The 23063-nt window shown below is 64.5% G+C and overlaps 2 protein-coding genes across 3 annotated transcripts; both read right to left on the bottom strand.

The window, feature by feature from the left end:
- Positions 1-88: 88 nt before the first annotated feature.
- Positions 89-9893, bottom strand: OSBP (oxysterol binding protein). The gene is given in 15 exon segments (XM_062000138.1): positions 89-1056; positions 1135-1355; positions 2474-2655; positions 2753-2787; positions 2790-2847; positions 2972-3075; positions 3181-3301; positions 4051-4296; positions 4390-4521; positions 4619-4673; positions 4839-4941; positions 5602-5791; positions 6659-6906; positions 8868-9076; positions 9750-9893. Coding segments are annotated over 14 exon segments (2034 nt in total). The 5' UTR covers positions 9064-9076; positions 9750-9893; the 3' UTR covers positions 89-913.
- Positions 9894-10721: 828 nt separating this feature from the next.
- PATL1 (PAT1 homolog 1, processing body mRNA decay factor) lies at positions 10722-22318 on the bottom strand. Of its 2 annotated transcripts, none has more exons than XM_061999562.1 (19): positions 22227-22318; positions 21965-22076; positions 21195-21406; positions 21027-21104; positions 20010-20204; positions 19816-19917; positions 19086-19175; positions 18707-18918; positions 18536-18625; positions 18224-18407; positions 16627-16750; positions 16432-16529; positions 16295-16354; positions 15377-15525; positions 14365-14524; positions 13287-13442; positions 12264-12355; positions 11655-11804; positions 10722-11541 (listed from the first exon to the last, which is right to left on the bottom strand). In XM_061999562.1, exons 1-19 carry the CDS (start codon positions 22239-22241, stop codon positions 11520-11522), a joined length of 2301 nt encoding a protein of 766 aa, XP_061855546.1. In that variant the 5' UTR covers positions 22242-22318; the 3' UTR covers positions 10722-11519. The 2 variants fall into 2 exon arrangements, with proteins under 2 accessions (XP_061855546.1, XP_061855547.1); XM_061999563.1 differs by having other exon boundaries at positions 21027-21101.
- Between the last annotated feature and the right edge of the window lie 745 nt (positions 22319-23063).

Raw genomic sequence — 23063 nt, 5'->3', positions numbered from 1 at the left:
CATCCCCATCACATGGTGGGGACACCCACAACCCCCCCACTTTGCTTCCTCGCCCCATCCCCCCCCCAAAACAAAAGGCACCAAGAGCTCGGGGCACTCACAGCTGTTTAATTTACGGGGGTTTGTCATGGAAAGGAGGGAAAAAAACCCAAAAGAACAACAAAAAAAGAACAAAAAAGGCATCAGACGCCCCAGTTTTTCCATTTTGGGGGGTGAAGAAACGACCCCCCCCCGCAGCCCCCTCCCCCCACCCCGGCCCCTGTAGTGGTTGGGGGGGGCAGGGGCCTGCTGCTCCCCAGAGGTTTGGGGGGGAGGGTGTGAGACACCCCCATCCCCAAAACCTGAGCCCTCCCCCTGCCCTAAACTACTTCTGGGGGGGAGGGGGGGGGGAAGGCACCTCGTAGGGGGGGCACCCCGGGGGGGTCAATGCTGGCTCTCCCTATATAATATACACCTATAGAACAGGCTGGGAAGGGGGGGAGTGGTGACTCTTCCCCCCCCCCAAGCACCCCAACACTTTGGGGGGGTCCATTTAAAATGGGGAGGAGGGGGAGGGAAATGGGGAGAGCCCAAGGCCAGCCTCAGGCTCCCCCCCCCCCCGCGACCCCCCCACCCCAGGGAGGGGACCTGAGCCCACCCCCCCCCCGTCTGTCCCGCGCCGGGGAGGGAGCAAAGGTGTGTGGGCTGGACGGAGGGGGGGGGGGCGAAGGGGACACCCCCCCACACCCCCAAAACGAGGGGTGACCCCCACAAGGTCAAGTGTGGCTCTGCTAAGGCAACCCCGGCGGTGGGGCACAGGGGGAAGACAGATGGATTTGGGAAGGGAGGGGGGAGGGGGTAACGGGTCCCCCCCCCAGCCCGGCTTTTACAGCATCCCGCCCCTCCCTCCGTGTCCCCTCCCCTTCCTCCCAGCTCAGAAGATGTCCGGGCACAAGCTCCAGTCCTGCTTGTCCTTGCTCTCCCAGTAACCCCCCTTGTAGACGTGAGCCAGCTCCTGGGTCACCGGGTCCTTCCTGCGCTCGAACCACAGCGGCTTGTAGGGGTCGTACGGGGTCCCTGCGGGGCACAACGGGGTGAGGAGGAGGAGGAGGAGGAGGAAGGGGAGGGGACACGGAGGGAGGGGTCTGTGCTCACCATCCTCGGTGGCGCGGGCGGCCTCGGCCTCGCGTCTCTTGCGGGACAGTCGCTGCTTCTCCTCCAGCCGCTGCTTCTCGGCGTTGGCCTCGTCCCAGCGGCCGTTCTCCATCAGGCGCTGGTCGGGCCGGCGCCGGCTGTCCGTGGGCGCGGGGCCGCTCTCGGGGGCGTTCAGGGTCAGCGCCAGCTCCGAGAAGTAGTACATGTTCTCGGCGTGCTTGCTGCGGCCGGGAGAGGGAGCGCGAGGGGACACACGGGGAGCTCAGCCCCGACGGGGAGGCGGCCACGGACCCCCCGGCCCGGGAGACCACCCACGGCCCCGGGGCATTCACCCACCCTCAGCCCGTGGGACCACCCCACTCACTCACCCCCAGCCCGTGGGACTCTACCACTGTCTCTCAGCTCACTGTGGCCTCACTCCACTCACCCACACTCAGCCTGTGGGACTCTCTTAACTCACCCACTACACCCACAGACACTCACTGACCTCATCCACAGCCCCTGGGACTCACCCACTCACTCACCCACTCCATCCACAGCCCCTGGGACTTCCCCAACACCCCCTCAGCCCCTGAGACTCACCCACAGACACTCACTCACCTCATCCACAGCTCCTGGGACTCACCCACTCACTCACCCACTCCATCCACAGCCCCTCACTCCATCCACAGCCCCTGGGACTTCCCCAACACCCCCTCAGCCCCTGGGACTCACCCACTCACTCCATCCACAGCCCCTGGGACTCCAACACCACCTCAGCCCCTGGGACTCACCCACTCACTACACCATAGTCCCTGGGACTCGCCCACCCACCCACCCACTCCATCCACAGCCCCCTACTCCATCCCCAGCCTCTGGGACTCACCCACTCACTCACCCACAGCCCCTGGGACTTCCCCAACACCCCCTCAGCCCCTGGGACTCATCCACTCACCCACTCACTCACCCCATCCACTCACCCCATCTACAGCCCCTGGGACTCACCCATTCACACCTCCACAGCCCCTAAGACTCTCCCACCTACTCACCTGCTCTATCCCCAGCCTCTGGGACTCACCCACCCACCCACTGCATCCACAGCCCCTCACTCCATCCACAGCTCCTGGGGACTCACCCACTCAACTCCACTCACATGCCCTGGGACCTCCCCAACACCCCCTCAGCCCCTGGGACTCACTCACTCACTCCACCACAGTCCCTGGGACTCACTCACTCACCCACCCACTCACTCACCCCATCCCCAGCCCCTGGGACTCCCCCCAACACCCCCTCAACCCTTGGGACTGACCTTCCCAAGCCCCTGGGACCCCCTGCCCCCCTCCCCATGCCCCCCACTCACGGGAGGGGGTTCCTCTTCCACAGCAGCACCCTGCTGTCCTCGGCCTCGTGTGCCCTCTGCCGCGCCTCTGCCCCGTTGTCCCCGCTGCCCGCTGGCACCTTGTAGCAATCCATCTTCTCATCCCACGTGCCCAGCAGCACAAAGTGCACCTTCCCTGTGGGGTCTGTCACCTCCCCAGTGACCTGTGTGGAATGGGGGTCACCCCCTCCATCAGTGTGGCACCCCCAGGAGCCTCAAGCACCCCCTGACACCTCCTTCCCTGTGCCCCCAAGTCTCTACCTTCCTGGCCACATCCCGAGAGAAGTAGCTGTAGGAACAAACTTGAGGTTGCATTTGTCTCCTGTCTTGTGGTTGATGATCTCGATCTCACCTGACTGCAGGGGAAGGAAGGAGAGGCCACTCACACCTCCCCCGTGGCAGGGGAAACTGAGGCACGGGTACAGGGGGCTCTGTGTGTGTAAATCAGGCCTGGCACAGCCCCCAGGGGTTACACCCCACCTGGTCTATCCACAGCTTGCCCACGATGATGTTGTGCACCGTGGTCGTCACCTTCTTCCACGTGTAGTGGTTGCCCGAGGAGTGGAAGACGCAGTGGATGGTGCCTGGGGGAGAGAGGGAGGGGGAAGGCTGACCATCAACTGCTCCAACTGTCTCCCACTGGGGTGGGAAACTCCTCCCCTGAAGGTCCCTGGGGTCACAGCACTCACCCAGGGGCATGATGGAGAGGTATTTGCCCCGGAACTTGCTGGTGATCTTGATCTCCTGGCGCAGCGTCCAGCCGTGCCTGGAGTCGGCGTGGTGGGCAGCGGCTGGGGGGTGGTGGCTCACCTGGCACAGGCAGCACAGAGCAGGGGTGGAGGGGAAAGGCCTTGGAGATGCTGGAGCCCTCCCCCTGCCCAGCTCAGCACTGAGTCACAGCCCTCAGCATCTCAGCTTTGGGGTCCCTCCAGGGCTGGGCACTGCCCCAGCTCCCTGGGCAGCCTGGCACAGGGGCTGACACCCCTCTCAGGGAAACAGCTCAGCCTCAGCTCCAGCCTCAGCCTGCCCTGGGGCAGCTGCAGCCCCTTTCCTCTCGTCCCATCACTTGGGAGCAAAGATTTACTCCCCTCCAGCTCCCTGCAGCCTCCTGTGAGGGAGTGTCAGAGAGTGCTGCTGTCTCCCCTCAACCTCCTCCAGACTCAACACCCCCATTCCCTCAGCCCCTCCCCAGTACCCTCGTGCTCCAGCCCCTTCCCCAGCTCCAGCCCCTCAGTGTCCCTCTGGCCCAACACTGACCCCAGCCCTGGAGCTGCAGCCTCCCCAGGGCCCAGCACAGGGGACAATCCCTGCCCTGCTCCTGCTGCCACCCCACTGCTGATCCCAGCCTGGCTGCCACTGCCCTTCTTGCCCCCCCTGGGCACGCTGCTGCCTCCTGTTCACCTCCCCCAGCCCCTTTCCCTCCAGCAGCTTCCCAGCCGCTCTGCCCCAGCCTGGCTGCTGTGACCCAAGAGCAGGATCCAACCCTTGTGCACCCTCCCCCAGTTGCCCTCAGCCCCCAGCTGGGTGTGAGCTGGCCCAGGGGGCTGTGTGCTGCTGACCTGCTCACACAGGGAGCGGTAGCCGTTCTCCTCCAGCCGATCCAGCTCGAAGGTCTCTCCCAGGAGGGGGTTGAAGGGTTTGCTGGTGCGAAAGACGGTGGTGGAGTAAGAGGAGACAGTGAAGGCAGCCACGTAGCAGAGCTGCTCCAGGGAGCTCTCACACTTGGCTGCCCTGTCCAGCAGCTCGTGGTACTCCAGGTCCTCTGTCAGGCGCTGCAGCATGGACAGGGGCTCGTTGAAGTTCACCTGGAGGGGAGGGAGAGGTTTAAGAGGTGGGGAGGGGTCTCATGGTGCCCTCCTGTGTCCACCCCCTCCTCCATGAGCCACATCCCCACTCACAGGCATGGGGATCTTGGACAACTCCTTCCCAATGCAGTTCTTCATGATGCTCCAGAGGTTGAGGCTGTAGTTGGGTTTGTAGGGGATTCGGGTTCTCTTCTCCTTCTTGGTGTCCTCTACCTGGTGCTTGTACTAAGAGAAGAGGGGTGAGAACACTGCTGGGATCCCTCTTCCCTTAAACCCAACCCTGATCCCCTCCCTCACCCAAAACCCAGCCCCAAGGCCCCACCTGCTCGTCCAGGCTGATGTCGCTGCTGGTGCCGCTGATGTTGCTGCCCGTGCGCCTGGGGTGGGGGGAGAGGGTGAGGCCCCGAGGGCAGGGGGAGGTGCTGGGGGGCAGGGGGAGGTGCTGGGGGGCAGGGGGAGGTGCTGGGGGGAAGGAGGAGGTGCTGGGGGGAAGGAGGAGGTGCTGGGGGGCAGAGGGGCAGCCCCACGAGCCCCACACTCACTTGTGGCCCATGGTCTCGGGCATGACGATGATCTCTGGGGCGTCAAAGAACTCGTTGTCGTCGTCCTCGTCACTCAGGTCACCTTTGGCAGGGCAGCAGGGATCTGGGGAGGGGTAGAGGGGGGGAAAGAGGGGGGCAAAAAGGGAAAGGGAAGGGGAGAAAGAGAGGGGGGCAAAGAAGGGGAAGAGAGAGGAGTAAAAGGGGGGAAAGGGAGGGTGCAAATGGGGGGAAGAGAGAGGGGTAAAAGGAGGGAAGAGAGAGGTCAAAAGGGGAAAGAGAGGGGTGCAAAGAGGGGAAGAGAGAGGGCAAAGGGGGAAAAGGGGGGAAGAAAGAGGGGGCAAAGGGAGGGAAGAGAGGGCAAAAGGGGAAAGAGAGGGGTGCAAAGGGGGTAAGGGATGGGTGAAAAGTGGGGGAAGTGAGAGGGCAAAGAGGGAAGAGAGAAGGGTAAAAGGAGAAAGGGAGGGGGGAAGAGGAGAGAAAGGGAGGAGGCAAAAGGGAAAAGAGAGGGGGCAAAAGGGTGAACAAGGAGGAGGGAAAAGGGGGCAACATGGAGGGAAGGAGGGAAAAGGGAAGGGGCAAGAAAAGGGGGAGGGATGCAAAGGGACAATGAGTGCAACGCTCCTCCCCGCTCCGTGACCAGCTGGGCGAGGGGTCACCCACCCACCAAGGAGGTTTTGGGGGGAGCTGGGGCAGGGTGAGGGGGCTCTGGGGGCACCAGGGCAGGAGGGACCCCCCTCCCCAGGGCCCCCTCCCTCAGCAGTACCTTTGGCAGAGCCAGCAGGGCCGCTGGGCAGCACGGTGGCCCCTCGGAAGGCCCGTTCCAGGTGGTTGTGCTGCTTGGCCAACTGCTCCAGCGTCTCCTCCAGCCGGATGCGCTGGTCCCGCTCGTGCTGCAGCGACTTCTGCCACTTCTTGCTGTGGGTCTGGGCCAGCAGCAGGAAATCCCTGCAGGCCTAGGGGCAAACAGAACCCAGAAGTACCCCATCAGCCCCTGCTGGGTGAGGGGAGCCAGGGCAAAGCCAGTGTGGGGATGGCACCGAGCTGGGTGGGGGTGTGGATCTGCCTGAGGGCAGGAAGGGTCTGCAGAGGGCCCTGGGTAGGCTGGAGCTGTGGGCTGGAGGTTGCACAAGGGCAAGTGGTGGGTCCTGCTCTTGGGTCACAGCAGCCCCAGGCACAGCTCCAGGCTGGGGCAGAGGGGCTGGGAAGCTGCTGGAGGGAAAGGGGCTGGGGGAGGTGAACAGGAGGCAGCAGCGTGCCCAGGGTGGCAAGAAGGGCAGTGGCAGCCTGGCTGGGGTCAGCAGTGGGGTGGCAGCAGGAGCAGGGCAGGGATTGTCCCCTGTGCTGGGCCCTGGGGAGGCTGCAGCTCCAGGGCTGGGATCAGTGTTGGGCCAGAGGGACACTGAGGAGCTGGGGAAGGGGCTGGAGCACAGGGGTGCTGGGGAGGGGCTGAGGGAATGGGGGTGTTGGGTCTGGAGAAGAGGAGTCTGAGGGGAGACAGCAGCACTCTCTGACACTCCCTGACAGGAGGCTGTGGCTGGAGGGGAGTAAATCTTTGCTCCCAAGTGATGGGACAAGAGGAGAGGGGTGTCAGTCCCTGTGCCAGGATGCCCAGGGAGCTGGGGCAGTGCCCAGCCCTAGAGGGACCCCAAAGCCGTGGTGCTGAGCTGCTGAGGGCCGTAGCTCAGTGCTGGGCTGGGCAGGTGGTGCTCTCCAGCAGCTCCAAGGCCTTTCCCAACCATCATCATTCCCCAGGCAGCACCTGGGGTGGGTCAAAGCCCCCCTGTACCCCCTCCCCTCCCTCCCCCCCAGGCAGCACTCACGTTGATCATGGCGTTGGAGGTGATGCGGAACAGCGTCGCTCTCTCATTCACCTGCTTGATCTTCTCCTGGCTGTCAGCTGGCAGCCTCAGTGCCTCCAGCTCGCTGAGGGAGCGCTGCAGGGCTGTGCCATGCTTGGCTATCAGGTCATTGCAGGTGCTCAGATCCTCCACCTTGCTGGACAGGGTGCGTAGGGTGCTCTGCAGCTCCGTCTTGTCCGTCTGAGACACCGACTCGTCGCCAGAGTCATCTGTCAGGGGGAGAGGGATGGAAGGGAAGGTCCTGGGGGGGCATCCAGCCACCAAGGAGAGGCAGGGGAAAGGCAGGCTGGGAACTCTGAGCCATGGTGGGATGGGCACAGCTGCAGGTCACGCTGCTCCCCAAGGGCTGGGAGCCACACACGGGGTGTTTCTGGCCGCTGCCACGGCTTTGTGGCTGGTGATGTGCCATGAAAGGCAATGGCAGCCTAGGGGGCAGCCAGAGAGGGTGGGCAGCAGGGCCAGGGAGCTTCTGCACCCCCTGAGGCCTCATCCTGAGCCCTGTGTGCAGTGCTGGGCTGCCCAGCTCAGGAGAGACAGGGAAGTGCTGCAGAGAGGCCAGCGCAGGGACACCAAGATGCTGAGGGGATGGGACGTGTGTGAGGAGCAAAGGCTGCAGCCCTGGGGCTGCTCAGCTGCAGGAGAGAAGCCTGAGCTCAGGGGCACCTCAGCAACGCTGCTCAGGCCCTACAGGCTGCAGAGCCCCAGGGGGGGCTGTGGGGGACATAAGGGGTGATGGGCACAGGCTGGGACACAAACAGCTCCCCTGGCCCAGGAGGAGAAAGCCCTTTGGTGCTGAGGGGAGGGAGCCCTGGCCCAGGCTGCCCAGGGAGGGTGTGGAGGCTCCTCAGGAGGTTCCCAACCCCACCTGGACCCGTTCCTGTGCCCCCTGAGCCAGGGGAAGCTGCTGGAGCAGGGGCTGTGGGGACTCTGCAGGGCCCTGCCCATCTCCAGCACTCTCCGATGTCACAGCAGGGAGAAGCAGCTCGGAGCAGATGGCCCATCTCCTGGCACACTGTGAGGGAGCATGTGCCAGGCTGCTGGCAGCTCCTCCAGCCCGAGCTGGGCAGGCAGGGAAGTTGGCTCCACACTGGCATGGCCACAGCAGGCAGGACAGTGGCGCTGAGCTCACGTGTGGCCACGATGCACTGGGTTTGTTTGAGCCAGGTTTGGGTAGTGGGGGGCTACAGGGGGGGCTCCTTTAAACCAAGAGCTGCTGGAAGCTTCTCCTGTATCTCACAGGACCAGTGCCAGTTGGCTCTGAGTTGGCCCCACTGCTGCCCAACTAGTGATGGAGGCGACTCCTCTGTGATGAACGTCTTGGGGAAGGGGAAGAAGTTGCTGCACAGAGGCAAAACTGCAGCAGCAGCAGAAGGGAGGGAGAAGGTGAGAACAAATCTCTACAGGCTCCAGGGTCAGTGCAGGAGGAGCTGCCTGGGCACTGGAGCAGAGATTCCCCTGGGAGCTGTGGTGCAGCCCATGGTGGGGCAGTTCAGTCCCTGCAGCCATGGGGCAGCAGAGACCCACTCCCAGCCCAGGGGGGACCCCAGGCCAGAGCAGGGGGGTGCCTGAGGGAAGCTGTGACCCTGTGGGAAGCCCACAGGAACAAGCTCCTGCCAGGACCTGGGAACCCATGGGGGACCCACACTGGGGCAGTTTGTCCCTGAAGGACCATTTCCCCTGTGGGTGAGACAGTCTGTGGGAAGGACCCACACTGGAGAAGTTCCTGGAGGGCTGTGTCCCGTGGGAAAGCCTCCACACTGCAGCAGCGGGAGCGTGGGGAGGCCTCTCCCTGAGAGGAAGCAGCAGTTCTGTACCAAACTGACCAAACTCCCACAGAGTAGGGGGGAAGGAGGGAGAGATTTGTGAAGAAGAGAGAGGTGAGGGGAGATGGTTGAAGGTTAAGGTTTTACTTCTCATTTCCCTGCTCTGTTTTGATTCTTTGTTGATAAATGAGACCATTTCACCCCCAGCAGAGCCTGTGTTGCCCGTGGTGGTACCCACTGAGGGATCTCCCTGCCTTACACCTCCCTCTCCCCTGTCCACACGAGGAGAGTGACAGGATGATCTGGTGAGCACCTGGCAGCCAACCAGGATTAAACCACCACAGAAACCCCTGAACACCCAGAAACTGTGTGTGTGTGGGGGGGGGGGGGGTTGCTGGTAGCCATACCTGACTCCTCCAGCATCTTGACAGCTTTGGCCTTGGCCAGCTCCAGGGCTGTGACCCAGCGCTGCCTTTCCACCTCCGAGCTGGCTTTCAGGTGGTAGGTCTGAGCCCCACCGTTGGAGATGATGAAGTTGCAGGAATCCTCCACAGTGATGTTGGCTGTGGCCAGGTTGATGGTGCCACGGCAGGTGTGACGCATCTCTGCCTTGGACCTGCACGGGGAGGGCAGCCCATGGGAGCGAAAGGATGGAGGGGATTCCATGCCCAGCTCGAGGAGTGGCCAAACCTTCGAGGGAGGGGTTGTGTAGGAGGGTCTGGTGTTCCCCGTGCTGACAGTGAGGCTGTGAGGAGGGTGGCTGCAGTGCCAGCGCCCGATGGGGCCAAGCTGGTGAAGCCACGGCCAGGGGGAGAGCAAAGGGAGGGGTCTTCAGCCCCCACCGCCCTCCCGGCCGGGCTCAGGTGTGGGAGGAGAGGGAAGTCCGTGGCGGTGCAAGGCCGTGCCAGGCCGGCACACCCCTTCCACGTCACCGCGGGATAAGGAGGCGGGAGCGAGCTGCCGGGGACACCCCCGGCCCGGCCTGGGGGGGCTGTAACGCGAGCTGCCAGCTGCCGGCGGGCTCCGGTTCCCCCGTGAATAATGGAGGGCCGGGGCTCGGGTGTCACCGGCAGAGCGCGGAGGGGAGCGACACGCACCCCGCGGGGGCCACGTCGGGAGCGGGGCACGGCGGCGGTTGGGGCAGGACGCCCTCGCCTCCCGCCCCTCGCTGCGGGGCCGTGTCTCAGCCCTTCGCCGCCGCCGCGAGGCCCGGGCCGGACGGGACACGGCGCCGGTGCCGGCGGGGGGCCGGAGCGGGCCCGGGACGGCGGCGGGTGCCCGGTACGTACCGGTAGTAGCTGAGGAGCCCGTTGCTGAGCACGAACCAGCGGCGCTGGTAGCCCTTGATGTAATTAGTCCATTTGAAGAGCCAGCCCTCGCGCGCCGAGCCGGAGCCGGTGCCGCCCGCCCCGGAACCGCCGCCGCCGCCCGCCGCCGCCACCGCGCCGGGCCCCGCCGCCGAACCGCCCGCCGCCGGGGCCGGCAGAGCCGGGGCCGCGCCGGGCGCCGCGGGCAGCGCCATGGGGCCGGGCAGAGCCGCGGCGCCGGGGCTGGGGCCGGGGCCCGGGCCCGCGGCCGCCGCGCGCAGCTCCGCCATCGCCGCCGCCTCCCCGCCCGCTCCGCCCCGCGCCGCGCTGCCGTCACCCGGCCCCGCCCCCTCCCGGCGCCGCCGCGTCCCATTGGCGGCCGCGGCCCCCGCGCGCTCCGCCCCCGCGCGGGGATTGGCGGAGCCGCTGGCGCGGGGCGGCGCCCGCGCTCCCCATTGGCCCGGCGCGCGCGCAGGCCCCGAGGCTCCGTGAGGCGCCGCGCTTTCCCATTGGTCCTCCCGCCCGTCTGCGCGCAACGTCAGGGCGGGGCCGCGCGGCGGCGCCCCGGCGGTGACTCATCCCGCCGCCCATTGGCCGCGCAGGGAGGAGGGGGCGGGGCTTCGCGCAGCTCGCGCGGCCATTGGCTGAGCCGTTGCCATGACAGCGGGCAGCGCCCGTGACCTCTGACCCCCGGGCGAGCCGCGCTGAGGGCAGGGGGCGCAGGGCCCGGACCCCCGGTGAGGGCCCGAAGCGGGACAGGGGGGTGAGGGGCGGCGGAGGGACGGGCGGAGGGGGAGAGGGGAAGCGCCGCTGCACCGCGGGAAGGTGGAGGGTGGTTAATTGGGTGGGGGTGGTGGTAATATGCGGGGGGAGGGTGGTAATATGGGGGGGGGGCGTGGAGGGGTCTCTTTTCCCCTCACCCCCCGCCCCAGCAGAGGCCTGAGGCTGCCCCCGTTATACAATTCATCTTTATTTACAATACCCTATAAAAATGTAAATTTAGAAACTTTGAATTCTGAAGGAACTGGAACCAAACCCTGGAGAGGATGGGAAATGGGGGAGGGGGGCGAAAAAACCAACCCAAAGTACCCCACAAATGATGTCTGCACTTGATCCGTGGGAAGGGACATGATCTGGGGGGAGGTTCATGGCAGGGAAGGGCTGTAAAGTCCCTACATGTGCAAATCTCTTGGTTTTCTTGTTAAAAGTAAAAAGAAGAAGTAAAATCCTTCCCTCCCCCCCCACCCTCCCAGCCCTCAGGGCTGCAGAACCCTCTCCCCACACACATCAGGGCACCAGGGCTGCCCCCCAACCCCAGCCTCCAGCCCCCTCCCCCATGCCCAGGCTGCAAAAGGAGGGCAAAAGGAGGGAAGACAAAGGCAAGTGTGCAAAAAGAGGGGGGGGGCGTTGCTGAGATGGGGAGGGGGGGAAATGAGCTCAGTGCTGGAGGAGGGGGTCTGGGGAAGGTGTGGGAAGAGAGGGGGGGGGTTTCTGCCAGCCCTCCCCCCACACTCCCCAAGCAGCCTTCCTCAGAAGTGTGCATGTGGGATGGGGGGGAAGCAGCAGCTGTTGTGGGGGGGATGCTGCAGGGGGTGGGGGGACAGCCCAACCAGCCCCAAGCCCCCCTCCCCACGATGAGGCAGGAGGGTGGTGTGGGAGGGACACATCCTGCCAGGGCTGGTGGGGAGGGGGAGGGATGCACAGCCCCCTCCATCCATCCATCCATCCATCATGTTCCGGGCCACAGCCTTCCTATCGGATCCCCTGCACCAAGCTGCAACGGGGGAACAGGGGATGAGGCTCAGAGGAGCTGGAGGGAGCCCCCTCTGCACCCCTCATCTCCTTTCCCCACTCCCCAGAGGGGAGAAGAGGCCCCAAAACACTCACTGCAATTTGGTTTCCAGCAAGTTGAGCTTCTGCTGGTCGACGTAGCGAGAGAAGAGGGAGCTGAGGTTGGAGGGAGTGGCCAGAGGCTTGGCCAGGGCGGCCGGGGGGATGCGCAGCAGCTCCCGTGTGGCCAGCAGCATCAGCTCTGTCCTGTACACAGGGACAGCAGAGGGGCTGAGCACAGTGCAGGGCCTGCAGGTCACAGCCTTGGGAAAGGGCTTGGAGCTGCTGGAGAGCACCCCCAGCCCAGCACTGAGCCATGGCCTCAGCAGCTCCAGCCCCACGGCTTTGGGGTCGCTCCAGGGTTGGGCACTGCCCCAGCTCCCTGGGCAGCCTGGCACAGGGGCTCACACCCCTCTCAGGGGAAAAGCTCAGCCTCAACCTCCCCTGGGGCAGCTGCAGCCCCTTTCCTCTTGTCCCATCACTTGGGAGCAAAGATTTACTCCCCTGCAGCCACAGCCTCCTGTGAGGGAGTGTCAGAGAGTGCTCCTGTCTCCCCTCAGCCTCCTCTTCTCCAGGCTCAACACCCCCATTCCCTCAGCCCCTCCCCAGCACACTCGTGCTCCAGCCTCTTCCCCAGCTCCCGCCCCGGGTTATTCCGGTGCTCACCACTGGTTGTCCTGCGTCAGCTCCGTGTTGGTGTCTGAGCTCTGCAGCTCCTCCCCGCGGCTCAACACCAAGTACAGCAGGGACAGGCCGAACTGTGGGGACAGTGAGAGAGGGGGTCAGGGGTCACTCCTGCTGGTGCTGTCAGCAGCCTGTGCCAGTCCCTGCTGGGCTGTCACAGAATCCTCCAATGCTGGGGGCTGGAAGGGCCCTGCAGAGCTGCCCCAGCCCCTGCTCCAGCAGCTTCCCCTGGCTCAGGGGGCACAGGAACGTGTCCAGGTGGGGTTGGAAACCTCCTGAGGAGCCTCCACACCCTCCCTGGGCAGCCTGGGCCAGGGAGGGCTCCCTCCCCTCAGCACCAAAGGACTTGCTCCTCCTGGGCCAGGGGAGCTGTTTGTGTCCCAGCCTGTGCCCATCACCCCTTATGTCCCCCACAGCGCCCCCTGGGGCTCTGCAGCCTGTAGGGCCTGAGCAGCGTTGCTGAGGTGCCCCTGAGCTCAGGCTTCTCTCCTGCAGCTGAGCAGCCCCAGGGCTGCAGCCTTTCCTCCTCACACACATGTCCCAGCCCCTCAGCATCTTGGTGTCCCTGCCCTGGCCTCTGTGCAGCACTTCCCTGTCTCTCCTGAGCTGGGCAGCCCAGCACTGGCCACAGGGCTCAGGATGAGGCCTCAGAGGGGGTGCAGAAGCTCCCTGGCCCTGCTGCCCACCCTCTCTGGCTGCCCCCCAGGCTGCCATTGGCTCCTTGCCCACAAGGGCACACTGCAGGCCCAAATCAGCCTGCAAATGCCCTGCTCTTGCCCTTCCTTCCCCCATTCCTCCCCTCTGAGCACTTTTGGATGGAGTGACAACCACCCTCCACCTCCCACCCTTCCAGGGCACAGCAGCAGGAGCGGGAAGAGCCTTTGCAACCCCTCAGAATGGACCTCAGATTTGAAGGCAGGAGTCAGTAGCCCAGCAGGACAGCCAAGGGGAGAGCAGTGGGCTGTGGCTGCTGGCCAGGGGGAGCAGGGGGGCAGAGGGCAGCACCTTGTTTTGGAGCACAGCAGCGAGGTGCAGGTTGGTGGGCGCCGGCGCGGCCGCGCTCTGAGGTAGGTTCGTGAGCTGCTGCATGAGGCTGGTGACTGTCCCCAGGGGAAGGTGGTAAAGAACGTGTGAGAAGGGCCTCAGCAGGCAGGGCAGCACCTGAGGGGAGAACAGCACAGCTGAGATGGTGACAAGAACCATTCCCCTGAGGCCTCATGGACCCCAGGGAGACCCCCCCTGACACACAGGGGCTGGGACTGGCTCCAGCAGCCTGCTGCTTGGACTCACAGTGACAATGGTTTGGGTGGGAAAGGCCTTGGAGCTGCTGGAGCCCTCCCCCTGCCCAGCCCAGCACTTAGCCACAGCCCTGAGCCCCACGGCTTTGGGGTCCCTCCAGGGCTGGGCACTCCCCCAGCTCCCTGGGCAGCCTGGCACAGGGGCTGACACCCCTCTCAGGGAAGAAGCCACCGGCCTTCTTACCCCCCCTGGGCAGCCTGCTGCCTCCTGTTCACCTCCCCCAGCCCCTTTCCCTCCAGCAGCTTCCCAGCCCCTCTGTCCCAGCCTGCAGCTGTGCCTGGGGCTGCTGTGACCCAAGAGCAGGACCCACCACCTGCCCTTGTGCAACCTCCCCCAGTTGCCCTCAGCCCACAGCTCCAGCCTGCCCAGGGCCCTCTGCAGACCCTTCCTGCCCTCAGGCAGAATCACACTCCCACCCAGGCAAGTCTTTTTCCCCGCCCCTCCACTTCTTCAACCCCTCTCCTTCTCCAAACAAGCTGGGATCCCCTTGCACACTCCTGTCTGTGCTCCCTCCAAAGGGCAGCTGGTCCCTGGGGAGATGCTGCCCTCTGCTCCCCATCCCTGGAAGATGGGACTGCCTTGTTGTCACCTGATGAGTCAGAGGAGCAGCCCTTCAGCTCCTTCAACAAAGGCACCATTGATCAGAAACCCTCTCTGCTTCCTTGCTGGGGAGGGCTCACAGCAGGCAGGAATGTCCCCCCACGATGCCCTGGGAGGAGACTGGGGAGGGGGCTCCGGACCTCAGGGGGAATCCCTCCAAATCTTAGGGCTCAGGAAAGCTCACCTCATCCTGAGCATCCTTCTTGATGAGGAAGGGCAGGTTCCTGGCTGTGGCCATGAGGACATCAGCTGCCTGCTCAGGTGCCAGGAAGGGCAGGATCCTGGCCACGAGGCGCTTCCCTTTCCGGATGCACATGATCTGCATGAAGTGGTCGTCACTGGGCCTGGAGGGGAGAGGAAGAAGGTGCCAACTTTCAGTTGGTGGTACTCCTGTGAGGCCCACCAAGCAGAAAACACACCCACCTCAAATAAACCCTCCCCCTGGGGAGGGAAAATAGCAGCACAGGAAGGAGAGCCTTAAGCTTCACCTCTGCCTGCCCGAGGGACAAAGCTCCCAGGTCCACACAAGGAGCCACCAAGAGCCTGCCCAGGCCAGGCAAGAGGTGAGAGATGGATAAAAGAGGCACCCAGGGATGTGCCAGGGCATGGAGATGCAGCTGGGCACATGCCCAGTGAGCACACAGACAGGCTCTGCTGACAGCCCCTGGGCTGGGGGGCTGGATGTCGTGACAAGGTCCCACAACCATAGAACTAGTTGAGTGGAAAAGCCCTTGGAGCTGCTGGAGCCCAGCCCCTGCCCAGCCCAGCACTGACCCAGGGCTGTGGGGTCCCTCCAGGGCTGGGCACTGCCCCAGCTCCCTGGGCAGCCTGGCACAGGGGCTCACACCCCTCTCAGGGGAACAGCTCAGCCTCAGCTCCAACCTCAACCTCCCCTGGGGCAGCTGCAGCCCCTTTCCTCTTGTCTTGCCACTTGTAAAGTGGGAAAAGAGACTGACCCACATCCCCTCCCCACTATGAGGGAGTGTCAGAGAGTGCTGCTGTCTCCTCTCAGCCTCCTCCACACTAAACACCCCCATTCCCTCAGCTGCTCCTCATCACACTTGTTCTCCAGCCCCTTCCCCAGCTTCACATCCCTTCTTTGGGCACACTGAAAGGCTGTTCTAACAGGTCAGTGGGAAGCCCCTGTCGGCAGCTGCCAGTGCCCCTGGCCTCCCTGAGGTCCCCCAGGCTCTCACCTGTCCTGCCCAGGCGCCTTCCCCCGCAGATTGTCGTACATGTCACAGATCTTCTGCTTCCTCTCGCCCATCAGCGCCGGCCGCTCGCCCTCCAGGCTCAGGAGGTAGCGTCTCTCGTAGTCCTCCACGTCCAGGAGGAGGCTGTAGGTCTGCAGGAAGCACACAATCCTTTGGGTTGGGAAAGGCCTTGGAGCTGCTGTAGCCCTCCCCCTGCCTAGTCCAGCACTGACCCAAGGACCTCAGCACCTCAGCACCACGGCTTTAGGGTCCCTCCAGGGCTGGGCACTGCCCCTCCCTGGGCAGCCTGGCACAGGGGCTGACACCCCTCTCAGGGAAACAGCTCAGCCTCAGCTCCAGCCTCAACCTCCCCTGGGGCAGCTGCAGCCCCTTTGCTCTTGTCCTGTCACTCATTACTGACCCCCAGCTCCCTGCAGCCTCCTGTGAGGGAGTGTCAGAGAGTGCTGCTGTCTCCCCTCAGCCTCCTCTTCTCCAGACTCAACACTCCCATTCCCTCAGCCCCTCCCCAGCACCCTCGTGCTCCAGCCCCTTCCCCAGCTCCAGCCCCTCAGTGTCCCTCTGGCCCAACACTGATCCCAGCCCTGGAGCTGCAGCCTCCCCAGGGCCCAGCACAGGGGACAATCCCTGCCCTGCTCCTGCTGCCACCCCACTGCTGATCCCAGCCAGGCTGCCACTGCCCTTCTTGCCCCCATGGGCACGCTGCTGCCTCCTGTTCACCTCCCCCATCCCCTTTCCCTCCAGCAGCTTCCCAGCCCCTCTGCCCCAGCCTGGAGCTGTGCCTGGGGCTGCTGTGATTCAAGGACAGATCTCATCCAACTGGCCTCATCTCTGGCCCTGCCCATGGCCTCCCTGACCCCAACCCCCCCCCACCCCCACCCCGCTCCCTGAGGGGCAACTCACCTTCTCAATGGTGACCAGGGTTTGACGCCTCTTGTCCCGAACCTGCTTCTCCTTCGTCTCCTGCCAGGGAAGGAGAGCTGGTGAGGGCTGCCCAGGGTGCCAGGGCTGCAGGGGGGTGGCAGTGCCACACAACTCACGTCGTCCTCGCTGCGGGACGTCACCACAGCGTCGATCATCTTCCGGGGGTTGTTCACGCTGGACACCGTCAGCTTCCCCAGGGAGCCCTCGAACTGCACTGCAGGAACAGGGGGAGGAGGGAGTCAAGTCCAAGCCTGATCTCAGCCCTGGCTCATGAGTAGCCCCCCATGTGGCTCCCAGCAAAGCCCCTTTACCTGGCTTGTAGGTGTGCTCCAGCTTGGCCACCTGAGGCGTGATGAGTTTGGTGCGTTCCTTCTTGGGGCCATCGCCGTGCACTTCCTCAGCTGCTGCCAGCTTCTCCAGCTTCTGGAAGTAGTTCTGAGGCAGGGAGAAGAGAGGAGAGGTTGAGACCCTCCAGAAAGGCAGCTGGTGATGACACATTCCCCTCACCTTGCTGCTTTGCCCACTGCCAGCCCCGTTTCTTCCCCGCTGTGTGTCCTGGGATGATCACATCCTCTTCCCCACCAGCCCTCGAGAGGACAGAGGGCTGAGTTCCTCCTCAGCCCTCTCAAGATTCAGATACTCAGAGGTATCTGCTCTCCCTGGGAGGCCCCTGCCTCCCAGTTCCTCCCCAGCACACTCCAGTTAGCCTCCTTCTGTCAGCTGCCTCCCCCACAGCACTCTCTTCCCTGCACCCTCCGGCCAACGTTCACTTCACCTCTTTCACAACCACAAAGCTTTTGTTGACTCATGGTCACGCCAGTTCCTCTCATTTACTGAGGGATCAGCTCAGCCCCAGCTCCCAAAGCTGCTCTGGCAGTGCCATCCCTCCTGCCAGCTCCCTCCAGAGCTCTGCTGACCTGCAGTGAGCACCCAGCCCCACTCCCAGCCCACCACAGAGGGTACACAGGAGCACTCTGACCCTCTCCACCACGCTGCTGCTCGCCCTCCCAGCTCTGCCCAGCTGCCCCAGTGCCTTTCCACCTATTTCACTGGTTCCTCTGCACCACTCTTGTGAAGCAGGGGGCTGATGACCTGCCCAGCTACACTCCCAGCCACTCCAGGAGCCCCATTCCATCTCTCAAGCTCTCCTAAGGAGCTTGAAGCCCTTTGCAGATCTTTCTCCACTGGAGCTGCTCCATGTAAACTCCCCAGCTCAGCTGAGCCTTGAGCACCTGCCACCTTCAGCACCTTCATCTGCTCCAAATCTGCCTCCTCCCAGCCCCATTCCTGAACTGGAAAAGGGCAGGGGTCTCTCCCCATCTCCCTTCAGACCCTAAGGGCTTCACCACCTCCTCTCCTGTCTCCTCCTGACACAGTCCAGGGCTCTCTCCTGCATTTGCCCTTCAGCACCTCCCCAGTCTCACCATTGCAGGGGTTTTATCCTGCTGCTGCTGTTATCCTGGATGAGGTGCTGAGGGCCATGGGTCAGTGCTGGGCTTGCCAGGGTGAGGGGAGGGGTTGGACTCCAAGAGCTTAAAGGGCTTTTCCAACCCAAATGATTCTATGAAAAGGATGTTGAGGGGAGAGCTCACTCCCTGCAGCTCCCTGGCAGGAGGTGGCAGTGGGTGGTCTCTGATCCAGTGAGTGACAGGGCAAGAGGAAACAGGCTCCAGTTGCCTCAGGGGAGGTTGAGGCTGGAGCTGAGGCAGAAGTTTCCCTGAGAGGGGTGTGAGCCCCTGTGCCAGGCTGCCCAGGGAGCTGGGGCAGTGCCCAGCCCTGGAGGGATCCCAAAGCCGTGGGGCTGAGGGCCTGGGTCAGTGCTGGGCTGGGCAGGGGGAGGGGGAGGGCAAGGGCTGGGCTCCAGCAGCTCCAAGGGCTTTTCCCCCCACACCCTCCTTGCTCCAGTACCTGGTAGTAATAATCATCCAGGTAGGGATCAGTGCTCTGCAGCTGCATCATCTGGATCTTGGAGACCCAGTCCTTCTCCCTCTGCAGCATGAGGTTGGCATAAGGGTCTTTCCTGATCTGCTCCTGGTGGCTGCTCCGCTGGGCCCCCCTGTCCCCCACAGAGCCATTGAGGCTCCGGTGCTGGCTGCCAGGAGGCAAGAAGGGCAACTTGTGAGCACACAGGAGCTACAGGAAGGGACAGAGAGCGGTGGCACAGGCTGTCCCCAGCAGCACAGCACCCACCAAGGGGACTGGGGAAGGGGCAGCACTCACTTTCTGCTCTGCTGCTGGCGCTGGTGCAGGAGCCGGCGGTGCTGGGGGTGCAGGTGGGTGGTGTCAGGGCGGAACATCTGGGGCTGAGGCCTGGGGAGAAGAGGGGGAAAGCTGAAATAAAAGTGGCTGGGGAAAGGTGAGAGGGTTGGGAAGGAGGAAATGGCAACTTACCTGAGGCTCTGCAGGTGGGATCCGGGGCCAGGGGGGTGCTGAGGCTGCGAGGGAGGGGGAGCGGGGGGAGCCCCGAAAAAGGCACGAAAGCCACTGGCTGGAGACATCATCTGGCCCACTCTGCCCTGGAGCAGCTTGGGGTTGACAGAGGGGAGAGGGGTGCCAACCAAGCCAGGGACCCTGGCAAACTGGCTGGGGGACATTCGGCCGGCCTGGCAGAGCAGAGAGGGCAGCCCAGGTCAGCTGGGGGCAAAGGGGGGTGGGGGAGAAGGGGAAGGTGAGGAACAGCCACTCAGAGCCAGCTGAAGGAGGAGAAATAGGGGATGCTGGCCATGGCTGGGGGACAGGAGGAAAGAAAGGAGACAGGAGGGGGCTTTACCTGGGCTCCTCCCAGCAGCTGAGCTCTCTGCAGGTGGGTGAGGACGGGAGAGACGCTGTGGGGGAAGGGATGGCCCAAGAGGGAGGAATTCTGGGGAAAGAGAAGGGAAGAGGCTTCATCCTGAGCCCTGTGGCCAGTGCTGGGCTCCCCAGCTCAGGAGAGACAGGGAAGTGCTGCAGAGAGGCCAGTGCAGGGACAGCAAGGCGCTGAGGGGATGGGACATGTGTGTGAGCAGGAAAGGCTGCAGCCCTGGGGCTGCTCAGCTGCAGGAGAGAAGCCTGAGGGGAGACTCAGCAATGGAGGCTCCTTCTTGGGAGGTTCCCAACCCCACCTGGACACGTTCCTGTGCCCCCTGAGCAAAGGGGAACCTGCTGTAGCAGGGGCTGGGGGAGCTCTGGGGAGCCCTCCCCACCCCCACCACTCTCTGGTTCTATGATGGCTTTATGAGGAGGGACCCAGGTCACAGTCCTGGCACAGCTGATGGTGGGTGATGGCACCCTGAGAAGGTGCCCTGGGCAGCTGGGTGCCAGGCTGGGCTCGGGGACAGGCGCTGCCCCAGCACCACGAGCACCAGAAGCAGGCAGCTGACTTGCCACACACAACAGCAACACCTCCAGTACCCTCCACGATGGTACAGGAGGAGGGGAATGGGACACTGGAAAGGGTGTGAGGAGGCTGGAGGAGCCCCCCAGAGGTGCCAAGAAGCAGGGCTGCAGGGGGAAGGGGGTACCTGTACGTTGCAGAGCTGGTTGGGGGACATCCTCTCTGCGTAGGGAGCGGGGTAGCGCTGCTGCAGCCCGGCTCGGATGTGCACAGGCTTGGGGCACAGGATCTGGGAAGGCACAAAGCACCACAGTCACCCCCCTCACAAGACAAATTCCCCCCCAATCTCTGAGGTGTGAGCAGGGCCAGGGAGGGAGGTACCTGCTGGTTGAAGTTGGGGAGGGCAGCCTGCTTGGGGGGGGTGCCAATGGGGACAGCTCGCACCGGGGGGCTCCCGATGACGGGGGACGAGGAGCGCCGGGGCAGCGCCCGCTCCGAGGGGTCCCGCTCCTCCTCCCGGGCCTGGGCAGGTCTCTGAGGCAGAGCATAGTCCAGCACAGACACTGAGGGCATCTCCTGCAAGGGCAAAGGGAGGGGAACAGTCAGTGAGCGGGACCAGGGGCTCCTGCCAGGTCTCCTCTGCGCTTCCCTGGAGCCTCCCACGGTGCTGGGGGGGGGTCCTGGGGGTCCGTCCCATGGAGCCCACCTCACAGCCAAGAGGCACATCTGCTGCCTGAGCACGGCCTGGGGACACCCTGTGTCACTGTCAGCACCACACTGCATTCCCAGCCCTCCCCAGCCACGAGGGCTGCTCCTCCTTGTGAACTCTGACTCCCGATGAAATCACAGGGAGCAAACCCTCAGCCCCAGGCACCGACATTCCCAAAGGCTGGCAGGAGCACAGTCAGTGTGTCAGACACTGCCAGGGGCCACAGATCTGCCATAACCCTCCCCCAGCCCAGCTCTCTGGTGTCCCAGGGGGGTGTCTAAAAGCCAAAGCTCCCACCAGGCTCATCTAGGGGTGCACACACAAGCCTTTGGGCTGGGAAAAGCCCCTGGAGCTGCTGGAGCCCAGCCCCTGCCCTCCCCCTGCCCAGTCCAGCACTGACCCAGGGCTTTGGGGTCCCTCCAGGGCTGGGCACTCCCCCAGCTCCCTGGGCAGCCTGGCACAGGGGCTCACATCCCTCTCAGGGGAAAAGCTCAGCCTCAGCTCCAGCCTCAGCCTCCCCTGGGGCAGCTGCAGCCCTTTTCCTCTTGTCCTGTCACTCATTACTGGGGAGCAAAGGGCAGCTCTTTGCCCTCACCTCACTCCAACCTCCCCATCTCCCTCCTCAGTCCTCAGATGAGTGCAGAGAGCCCCCAGCAGCCCCCATCCCCCCTCACCCCCCAGCCCTTCACCTGGGTGAGGAGCGGCCCCCGCATGCGCCGCAGCACGGCCGAACTGTCCCAGATGCTGGAATTCAACCCTCCAGGCTGCTGGGAAAACACACACAAGGAGTCAGTCTGACCCCACGCTCCCCCCTGAGCTCACCACACCCCCCCAAACCCTTCCCTTCCCCTTCAAACCTGTGTGGGGAGCCTGGTGTGCACGGCCTGCATGATGGCCGGGTCCTCCAGCTCGCTGTCGATGACCAGGCGGGTCAGGCGCTCGGCCAGCGTGTCCTCGGGCTCTCCCAGCAGGTCCTGCTCCTCCCCACCTGGCCCATCCTGCTCCCTGCTGGGCACTGGCTTCTCCTCCAGCTCTGCCAAACGCTCGTGGGCCTCCTGCCAGTCGTCATCTGCCAGGGCAGGGACACGGGGAAGGGGTCAGCAGGGAGGGCGGTGGAAGAGGGGAGGGAGGGGGGAAGGGGTGCAGAAGGTGGAGGGAGGGGGGTGTGTAAGGTTCAAGAGAGGGTTGGGATAAAGGAAGGGGTGTGTAAGGTTGGGGAAGGGGTGTTTAGGGTGAGGAGGGGGTCTATAAGGTTAAAGAAGAGCGTTGGGTGGAGGAAGGGGTTGTGTAGCGTGGGAGAAGGGTGGAGGATGCAGGGAGAGGGTGTGTGAGGTGGGGAGAGGGATCTGTAGAGTTGAGGAGGGGGTTAGGATGAAGGAAGGAGTGTATAAGGTTGGGGAAGGGGTCTGTAGAGTGAGGAGGGGGTTGATAGGGTTGGGAAGAGGGCTCTGTAGGGTCAGAGAGGGGTTTGTAGGGTTGGAGAGGGGTGTGGAGCAGAGGAAGGGGTATGCAGGGTGTCAGGGGTTGTGAGGGGTGTCAGGGGGGTGTGCAAGCTGTCGGGGTGTCAAGGGGGTGTCAGGGAGGTCTCACGGTGCTGGTGGTGTCCGCAGGGCTCCCCCTCACTCACCCACAGCCCCGGCTCCGAACGTATCGTCGTTAAACTGGTCGATATCTTCATCCTCCTCCCCCAGGCCTTGGAAAGCGTCCTCATCCTCATCCAGCGGACAGTCCTCCAGGGACTGCGGGGGGGACGCGGGCCGCTCAGCAGCGCCGTCCCGCCCTCTCGCCCTCCCTCCCCGCGCCGCCCGGCCCCTCGGGCTGTCCTCCCGAGCCCTCCCGGCCCGTCCCCGCCACCCCGGGCCCCGCCGTCCCGGCCCGTCGCCGCTCACCTGGTACCGGAACATGGCGGCGGCGGCGGCGCCCACCGCCCGCTCCGGGCCCCTCGCGGCGCATGCGCGGGCGCAGCCGCATGACGTCACCCGCACTCCCCCGCGCGCGCGGTGTCAGCGGCCGCGCCTGCGCGTTGGGCGCCGCCGCCGTTGGGGGCGGGGCCGCGGAGCCAGCGGAGGGGGCGTGGCCTCCGCAAGCCCCGCCCCCTCCCGGCGGCCGCCGTTAAAGGGGCCGCGGCCGCGGTGGTCGCGCGGGGGGGCTGCGGCGGCGCCGCGGGGATCGGGCGGCTCCGCGCTGCCTGCCCTGGCCGCAAACACGTCCCGACCCCCAGCTGTGCCCCCCAGCTCTGTCCCCTGTCCCCAAACACGTCTCTACCCCCAGCTGTGTCCCCCAACGCTGTCCCTAAACACGTCCCTACCCCCAGCTGTGCCCCCCAACTCTGTCCCCAAACACGTCCCTACCCCCAGCTGTGTCCCCCAACTCTGTCCCTAAACACGTCCCTACCCCCAGCTGTGCCCCCCAACTCTGTCCCTAAACACGTCCCTACCCCCAGCTGTGCCCCCCAACTCTGTCCCTAAACACGTCCCTACCCCCAGCTGTGTCCCCCAACTCTGTCCCTAAACACGTCCCTACCCCCAGCTGTGTCCCCCAACTCTGTCCCTAAACACATCCCTACCCCCAGCTGTGTACCTCTAATTGTGTCCCCTGACCCCAAACATGTCCCCTACCCCCAGCTGTGTCCCCCCAGCTGTGTCCCCTGGCTCCAAACACATCCCCTACTCCCAGCTCTGTCCCCCCCCAACTCTGTCCCCTGGCCCTAAACACGTCTCTGACCC

The sequence above is a fragment of the Colius striatus genome, chromosome 7 (assembly GCF_028858725.1).
Source record: "Colius striatus isolate bColStr4 chromosome 7, bColStr4.1.hap1, whole genome shotgun sequence".
In the NCBI taxonomy this organism is placed as follows: Eukaryota; Metazoa; Chordata; class Aves; order Coliiformes; family Coliidae; genus Colius; species Colius striatus.
This window is presented reverse-complemented; position numbering and strand designations above follow the sequence as displayed.